This window comes from Rhipicephalus sanguineus, chromosome 2, assembly GCF_013339695.2.
Source record: "Rhipicephalus sanguineus isolate Rsan-2018 chromosome 2, BIME_Rsan_1.4, whole genome shotgun sequence".
Lineage (NCBI taxonomy): Eukaryota > Metazoa > Arthropoda > Arachnida > Ixodida > Ixodidae > Rhipicephalus > Rhipicephalus sanguineus.
In genome coordinates, this window is record NC_051177.1 from 141,808,762 (window position 1) to 141,818,091 (window position 9,330).

The window sequence follows — 9,330 nt, forward strand, 5'->3', positions numbered from 1 at the left end:
TGCCCGCCGCAAGGCGTAGTGGCAGTGACGCCGATGCGTCCGACGAGTTTGCCGCGGCATTCGAATATGTGAGTGCCTCCCAGAAAAAGATCGGATTCTTCGAAGACGAAGAAAAATCACAGGACGACGAGTCTTCGTTGATTGCCGATATGACAGCACTGAACATGTTGGTTTAATCGAGGGCACTCCAGTTTTGAACGTGTTCTGGAAGAGCTTGGCGTGCTCCCGCCTCATGATCTGGTTGCTCTTGGCACATCACAGGACAGCACATGCCAGAAAAAAATGTCTCAAAAACTAACAGGAGAAGCAAGGGCTCGTCGGCGTGCACTGAAGAAAAAATCTCTTGTCGAGGAGCCAGCTCAAAAGAGCCATGAGGGCCGAACCTATGGTGCTGGCGCATTTTAATGGCAGTGGCCACTACAAGGAGGATTGTTCTTTCTTGTGTACAAATTTCGTCGCATTCAATGACATCTTTGATAAATAAACATGCAATTTTGACTTTAAAACTCGTTTTTCTCAAAACGCAAATTTTGCCATTTTTGTCAATGTGCCCCCCCTTTTTCGGGTACTTCTGGTGCTCAAATCTGCGTGAATTTTTTCCCAAATTTTTTCCAAAGTACGTTAAATGCAATTATCTTGTTTAAGTTTCAATATTCTTATTATATAATAAAAAAAAGTTATGTAAACTTTTACTAGGGTAGGAGAAATATGAACTTCCCACGTTAAAATTTTTCACGTCTAGTACATATTTTGTATGGACTTCCTAATTAGTTATTTGCATTCCACACTTTATTTGAAACATTATGAACTATCAATTGTAAAAAATTATTGAAGTTTAGGTCTGAAAAGACGGGGGGCAAAAGGCTTAAGGTTTTCACTTTGTCATGTTGCAGAACTAAAAGTGTGCAAGTTGCAAGAAAACTAATTATATATTTGAAATCAGCATAAAAAGTTCTATAAGCAGCTCAAGTTTCATTGCTCTAGGGTGAATATTAAAGAAAAAGTGTCTTCGAGTAGCATCTCCCCTTAAGCGAGGAGTGGCTGTTGCATTGATTCTTCACATATGAAAGTAGGTTCACGCTGAAACTAATCCAAGATGGAAATTTGTTGGAATTGGCCTTGGACTTGCTGAAGGTGCTGGGGCATGGATTCCTTGATTGACTTATTTAAAGGGACACTAAAGGCAAATATTAAGCCGATATTGATCGTTGAAATAGCGTTGCAGAAACCTCGTAGTGCTTGTTCCGTGCCAAGGAAATGCTTATTCTGAAAGAAAATCCCGTTTTAGTGGTCTGCACGGCGTTGGTGCGCTTCAAACCACCCGCCTGAACGGGCCTTTTGACGTAGCAGTTGCCGTGCCCAACGTTGCCTGCCTTTACTGCCCGGCCACCGACGTTGTGGTTTCTCGTGCAACAGCTTGCGAAGGCGCAGCCACTGGCCACTCCGAAACTGTATAGTTCACTGTGACGGAGCTTAGCTTCGCCAGCAGCAGCAGTATAGTATCAACAGTGCATAAATAGCAAGAGCCAAGCACACACAGGAGTATGCGATACCGAAACTACCACTGAGACGCGCAGCTCGCCGAAAACTGAACTTTAGAACCACTCGCGCCATTCCCCATGGTAACGCCAAGAGGTTCTTTTTTCCATGAATCGAGCAGAAACGAAACGCAGCATTTTATTGAGTCTTGCGATGCACGGAAGGTTCTTTTTTTATCGCAACTAGTTTGATTACTAGTGATTAATTGTACTCGGGACTCTTGACGTCATTGGGATCATTTCCAAAATGTCCCACTCGTGGCTAACATAGTGTCCTACATTTACCTGAATTTCTCGATTAGTGGAGCACTGCTGTTGATAATATTGATGTTTTAGACGTTCTCACACATTGACCTTTTGCTCCGACATAAATTGTTATTGGCCTTTAGTGCCCTTTAAGAACAGGAGTTAGATTGTAGCCACCACAGGAATAGATAGATCAGACCTGCATTTGGCTTGCAGTAGCACGTATCGCTTTTTCACCAACTTGTTGCACTCCGTTTGTTCGAAAATGTGCGTTTGCAAAATCTTCTGTTGGTGCATGCACACATCAGACGTGTGACAGATCAGCCTTCTGCTGACGTTTTTCTTGACAAGTTAATGCCAAGAAAGCTATGAGCTAGTGTTTGTCCAGTTCATTTTGTTGTCTGGTGACATCACCTTGCCGTGCAATAACTGTGGACATCATGTTGTAGCTGAAAAGTTTATTTTTTATATTCGGTATGACAGTGGACAACAGCACAAATTGTATGACAGGCATTGACATTGTCATAAATAAGGGGCATCGTCGTCATGGAAAAGTGTGTAAATGCAGCATAAGAAAACTGTAGCTTTCTTCCCTCTGTGGCTATCTTCTATCCTAACATCTTCGTACGTAACTAGGAAATTCGGCTTGTGGTCTATAGTTTGTAGTGGTGCGATGATTAGTTGTTCACGAGTGTTGAATCTTGTTTTTGTTTTTATCCTTTGGCACAGACAGCTCAGAAAGCGGTGCTGAACGTGGCACTGGAAAACAGACTGATTGGATTCCTGGTGGCATGCCTTCAAGGTAAGTCATTTTCACTCTTGAAAGCCTTGCAACAAGTATTCTCAAACTCTGTGGCCTTGGGAGACTTTTCAGACAGCCGAACCAATGCTGTCTAACCAATATTGTCAGGGACAGCCTAAAGTGGTGGGTGTCTAGCTTATTGCAGACTGCCGTGAGTGGGGATTTCACAAACGTTTGCCTTAATGGCTTTGCTAATGTTAACATGATGTGCCAAATTTATTCTCTAATGGAGAATTCCACTGGGAGATCCGGAGCGGCCGCCGAAATCCTGAAGCGAGCACTCGGATTTTACCAAGCCAAATCTGCCAGTGGAACACGTGAATGCTCCGCGTGAGGTCGCTCCGGAAGTTGTTTATGCATACGTCACGTAAATTGGCTCCGGGAACTATTTCTGCTTCCGCTCTGTGCGTTTCCATGGGTCGCCGACTCGCCGCTGCAAAGCGCGCATTTTGGCCCCGCAGTGGCGTAAAGCAGGCGTGCCATTTTCTTGTGTTGCGCTGGCAAATATGGACGGGCGCATGAAAATCTCTTCTTCGATGTAGCCGCCGATGATCTTCGAGCGTGCGCACAGTGGTTCAGGGAACATTTCTTTAAACATCATTTCGTAGAGCACGTAAGGTTCGTCGTCATCGCTGCTGCTACTACTGTCAGAACTCGTGATCTCGCTATCGCTCAGAGCAAGAAGCAAACCGAAGCAAACCAGAAGCTCGCCCAGCAGAGTCAAACAACGTCATTTTATGAATGTAAACAAGTGCACAGGGTGATCACACCCCGCCTTAAACACGCTGAAAACAACAGAGTTGCCCGACTGTACCGAAAATGACGTCACCGCGTTGCCGGAGTTCCGGCGAAATCCACCTCTGCAAGACGGAGCAACTCGGAACGCTCCGTCGCGGAGTGGGTTGCTCCGAATCTGCCAGTGGAAAACGCGAACTTGCTGCGAATCGACCAGTGGAACGCAGATCCTTGAACGCGGAGCAAGAAAACTTGCTCCGGCTCGACCAGTGGAATTCGCCATAAATTGGGGAAGCAAATGAAGAAATAACAAGGGCCTCGGTTCGTTGCGAATGTTTGTGGAAACCTGAGATGCTATTAGGACTCCTTTGTTCCACGAAGACCAGGTGGAGATTGCCTGCTCTACAAGGTTGTGCGGAAGCCCGTGCTAGTCTAGTGTTTTCAATTTGTTATTGCCTGAACGGCTCACTGTTATTGCAGGCATGTGCAAGTTCTAGTTTCCTCATTAAACAGTTTCTTTGGCAATACAGTCGAATCCCGCTATAACGAGTAACGCTACAACGAAATTTCCGCCACAATGAATAATTTTCAATTCCCCGTCAGCCGCCCATAGAAAACAATGCGAAAAAGGTCTCGTCACAACGAATACTATTTCTGGGTATTTCCGCTTGAACGAAGTTTTCGCGAGTGCCACCACATAAGGAAAAGGAGCTTGCCTAGGACTGCCGTGAAATTCCGCTAGAAACTTGACCGTTTCTCGTTGCCAGAGCCGTGCGGCCGCATCGCAAGACCCGTGTCATCATCGGAGACATGCTTTCTGCCACCACACGCACATCCCGGTAAATTATTCGCCATTGAGATGCTCTGCGACAGATCGTCCATCCGCCATGATGCTGCCAGCGGGTTTGATGCGCATGCGGGCCGCGGAAGAATCGTTCTTCGAGAACTCCCGCCATTGTTTTGACGTAGCAGCAAAACAAGACTACTGCTCGTCGTCACAAGCCCTGTGATCGTGAATGACATCCACGGAGTTTTGAAGGCACACGCGCGGCCAGCGCGCACCTAGTCAAAGCGTAACTACATTGTGCCGCAACAGCTGCGAATACAAACAGCGGTCGGGTCGACGCGATCATGTGCTACCACGAAAGTACGCGCGCATCCAACGTACGCGTGCCGACTCAAAGCAATGCTGCAGTCAAAACAGCGGTAGACGCGATCACAGATAGCAACGATCGCAGTTCTGAAGGCACGCGCACGGCCAGAGCGCACAGATTGAAAACGGAACTACCGCTTGCCGCAACCGCTGCGCAGAAAACCGCGGTCGCTATCGTCGCAATCATCGATAGCAAATATGCTCAAGTACGCAGCTAACACACCGGAAGAAAGATTAAAGGCAATAAAGTCGTAAAACGGCACGAAGCGTTTCAGCTTTCCTTTTGCTCGCTCATGACTGTGGTAGTACGGAGCTTCGGCACTTCGTTTTTAGTTAGCCTCTAGCGAACTTTGGCACGCTCCTTCGCGGCGCTACGCACTCTGCACGCTTCGAGGGTAGCTTGCATATCGTATTTGCTCGTGTATAACCCACGGGTACAACTCGCGTAGTGACGCAAAGCCGCCTTCCTTGCATTACCGCGAAGCCAACTTGCGCACTGAAATTCGCGTATAACCCGCACCTCAAGTTTAGCGCTATATTTTCTGTATAATCTTGTGCGTGTTATACGCGAGAAAATACATTCACTCGGTGTGCGGCCAAGTACGTCCGAGTTAGCGAGAGTTAAATGCAAAGGACAATGCATGCGCTTGCCGGGACCAAAGGACGAGTCATGATCATCAGATGTTCCTAACTTTTGTGGTCTATAGATGAAATTTCGCTGCAACGAAATTCCGCGACAACGACCTTTATCGCACGTCCCGTCAATTTCGTTGTAGCGGGATTTGACTGTACAGCGAGCCCTCATTAACTCGAACTTCGACATCTCGAAATATCGGTTAAGTTAAATTTTTTTCTGGTTATCGTGCGAGGTCCATGTATTCTACACCCCTTATCTGGAAAGGTTCCTGCGCTAGACTCTGAATGTCTCAAAATATCAACAGTGGATACACCAGAGGTAAAATCATTCCCAAATGTGCAGCAACAACATCTCCAAGAAAGAGAAAACAGAATTCTGTGTGGAAACCAGTGCGGAAGTGGGGCGGCACTTGTGCAGTGAGCGAATGCATGAAAAAAAGAGTGTGAGTGGTGCTACCCAGCCCGACACCACGAAGCCATAATCCCTGCTTATCTTTCCACACTTCTTTCTGTTCCTCAGCATTTGCACGCTTGCTTGAAACCTTAGGTTGTTGCAGACACTCTCACAGACACCGACAGGCTCTTTTATACTCACCCTCACTCCATCTTGGCACGTTTCTCGGAAGTTTTCACCCCTCCTCTGAGCCCAGACATCCTCCGCCCTCCCCTTCCTAGCAAGCCTCACTCTCGCCACACTGCGAGGCCACGTGATCAGCGCTACGCCAACGAACGGGGCAGCCTCGACTAACAGCTTTGCTGTTAAAAATAGTGCACCTCTGCATAGGTGAGGCAGTCAGGGCAGCCCCGATTCTGTTGCATATTGAGTTGAATGAAATTGTGGCTAATGCATATGTTTTCTGACTGCTCTGTTTCTTCCACAGCTCATTTGTCTGGAGAGCCGCTGCTGCCCTTCATGTTGGAGTGGACCTGGGCCAAGGTCAAAGATGTCAAGCGATCTTGGACACCCTGTGTAAGTGGTGCATGGAATTCGTTTGAACAACTTGTCAGTGAACGAGTTGCTTGGTTAAAACGGACACTAATAGATAAATTCAGCTGTGTCAGTCAGTTACGCTTCCACTGCAACAAAAACTAAAGCCATCCTTATCAGAGGGGAGGCCTTGACAAGCATGAAAGGACGTAGGAATGATGGACGGGTGGTCACTGTTGCAACGGCACTTTGAAGTTGTCTCACCAGCTAGCAACTACAGTAGGCTCTCGATAATTCAAACTCGAAGGCGAGCAGTTCTTGTCCCTTATACGAGGTCTCTTATTAGCAGGGTACGATATTCTCGTTTTCTGATCAACCCCTATTCCGATCAAGGTGCACTGGTGTCTCTAATATCCAATTGTCGTTATATCAGTGCCTCTTGTAAAGGGGTTTAACTTGTAATGACTTGGGGCAACATACCAATTTGTGTTCCATTGAAAGATCCATTGAAACGACTGGTCTCCTGACCGATCAAGAAATTATTAATGATGTTGCGACCTCATCGCACCTCACGGGAAGTCTCGGAGGCGCTTTTGTTATTAGAGGACGTTTGCCTGAGCACTTCCGACAGTTAGCGTGCCGTTGGCCATTTGGAAGAGTAAAGAAAAATTGTAATGTCAGCCGGAATCTGCGCGAAAACGCAGACGACCATTACATAATACTTCAGCAAATAAAGGTATGCTTCTCCAACTTGATTTTAATGTTTTTCCTGTTTATTCGTTAATTTGGCATTTGGTTAATTCGGACATTATTTCCAGTCCCGTAAAATCCAAATTAACGAGCTTTTACTGTAGTAGTGTTTTAGCAGTGCCAGTTTACAGTAACTACAGAAATACCCCACCATTGTGGTCAGCACACAGCTTCTTTTAAAACTTTTTGGCCGCACGAGTTTCTTACTGCATACAGTAACTTGACGAGGTGATCAAAATGACTAATAGAAGTCCTGCAGCCTAAAAAAAAAAAGCCGCGTGCCGAGAATGACGGTAAGGTATTTTCGTACTTGCCATATGGTATTATTGTCGCTTCTAAAACACCCTGCTAAAACACCACGTGACAGTGCGCCGATCATGGGGGCAGTGCAAAACCAGAAGGGGCGCAGAAAGCTTGCAATGCCTTCCTATCCTCGAGGCGATGCAAAACCATGTTTAGAATAACAGAGTTGAGCTGGTTGGTAAGTATTCATGTTAAAGAGACAGGGTGTGCAAACACATACACAAGAGAGAAGTCAAGACACCACAAACGCCGACTAACAACTGAAAATGCGCACAACGGCGGTAAAGAAAGAAGGCACGAAAACTTATCTGCGCATGCCCAAGCACTAGGTGAAGTATCAATCCGGCACACATAATGGTCAACGTGAGAGATAACTGCAGTAAAACCTCGGTTAATTCAAAGTCACTAGGACTGTGAAAAGTCTTCAAATTAAGTACTAGTCAGGAGGTGGTCGTTTGTTGTTCCTGCTAGTTTGAGACCCCAAGGGTTAAGTTTTTCAGCAATACCCGTCCCAATTTCGCCGCAAACCCGGGAAACAGCGGGCCTCGCTGATGCCAGCAGAAAAAAAAAACAAAAAAAAGGGTTTTGTGTTCTGCTGAAATGCGCGCCTGCGGAAAGAAAAATGTGCTTCACCGCAACACAGTGGTGATATGCGGGCAGCATGTCGCCTGCTCCTCGCAGCGTCAGCACCATTTGCCCATTCTTTCTGGTAAAATAAAATTTAATAATGACCAGTGTGACGGAATTGGCGATGTGTTCTGGGTGGAAAAGATGATCATTGAAGTTTTCGAACTGAGTTTTTGAAGTAGACATTGCAGGCAAGAACTCCGCCAGCAGTGCAAGCGCGCGAATTGCCGAAGCAACCGCCAATTGGATGTTCGTATTGTACATCGCGAATTCCATCAGACCGTCCTTAGTTTTTTCATTTCCCAGAATGAATGGGTAAATCATAACGTGCTGACGTTGCGAGAAGCATGCAATATGCTGCCCGTGTGTCACCGCTGTGTTGCAGTGAAGCCCTTTTCCGCAGGGGCTTGTTTCAGATGACCATGAAACCGCTTTTCTTTTTCTTTTTTTTTTTTTTTTTTGCGCTGACGGTAGTGAGGATGGGGTGCCTCACCTGTCACTCATTAGTATCGCTGCATTGCATTGCCTTGTGGCTCCCAAGGGCAGTCGTTTCCGCAGACTTGCGGCGAAACCGGGATCGAGAATTGGCACATGGCACCCAAAGTTTTCGAATTAACCGGGCTGGTGCCGATTGCCGCTTCAAGTTATCCACTCATATTTGCTTTGTTAAATACGGGACTGCAGAAATCCTAATTAAGTGGGATTTCGAATTAACAGAGTTTGAATTAATGAGGTTTTACTGTATTAAGACACCTGATTTCTTCTTTATGTGAATTAATCGATGGTTGGTTCACGCATGCGCTACCACTATTATCCCACTATTATCAATATGCCAGGCCTCAATCATTAAACGCGTTTCTTCATTCCTGTGCTGGTACAAAATCGTGCAATCTTGTGTCCGTGTGTCCCCAATCTTGTGAGTTGCTGTCTCCCCATGAATACGGATTTTGCTAGGTTTTTGACGATACGAAATTTCGGGTGATACGAACATTTTCGCTCCCCCTTGAGATTCGTATAACCACGATTCTACTGTATATTAATACAGTATTCATCTGGAACAAAATCGAAGGTCCCAGAGTCTGATGCATGCTTTCCATTAGAAAGTATGCATCCATGCATCTGTGCTTTTCACAAGGAAGCATGGATGAAAATTAAATACTATGGAAACTTTTATGCCGATGGCACGGCCATAGAGAAACAAATAGGTAAATTCCCATTTCTCAAAATCTCGAGAGTGACCTAATGTACAGAGCTTAAGATGAGATTCATGCAGGTATATTTTGTGTATCTTGTATTGATATATTGATCTATTTCACGATCCCGTTCAGTTTGACACATCCGGGTTCAACAGTGTTCCTCTGGTTTTTCATGCCGGAATCGTGAGAATCGAGAGTGTGTGTGCCATTGTTGTGTACTTGTGCATGTAGTGTTCAATCTGCAACATGTGCGTTACTTTGTTTTGGTAGTTAACATTTCTGCCATATCTTCCTCATCCGCCAGCGCGAGAAAGCCAGCTTAACAGTTGGGTATAGGTTCTATTATTCACTAAGCTACCACGTTTTGTGTTGCAGTGTGAGAATTTCATTTCATCTTTGTTGCATTGCAGACATGC

General features: G+C 45.8%; 1 protein-coding gene across 1 annotated transcript in view; it reads right to left on the reverse strand.

Annotated features, from left to right (window-relative positions):
- Nucleotides 1-2,226, reverse strand: part of LOC119381923 (mucin-5AC) — an 82,652-nt gene extending 80,426 nt beyond the window's left edge. The window contains exon 1 of the mRNA XM_037649674.1: nt 2,199-2,226. Coding sequence (XP_037505602.1) covers nt 2,199-2,226 — 28 coding nt within the window. The remainder of the gene's footprint in view (nt 1-2,198) is intronic.
- Nucleotides 2,227-9,330: the final 7,104 nt, after the last annotated feature.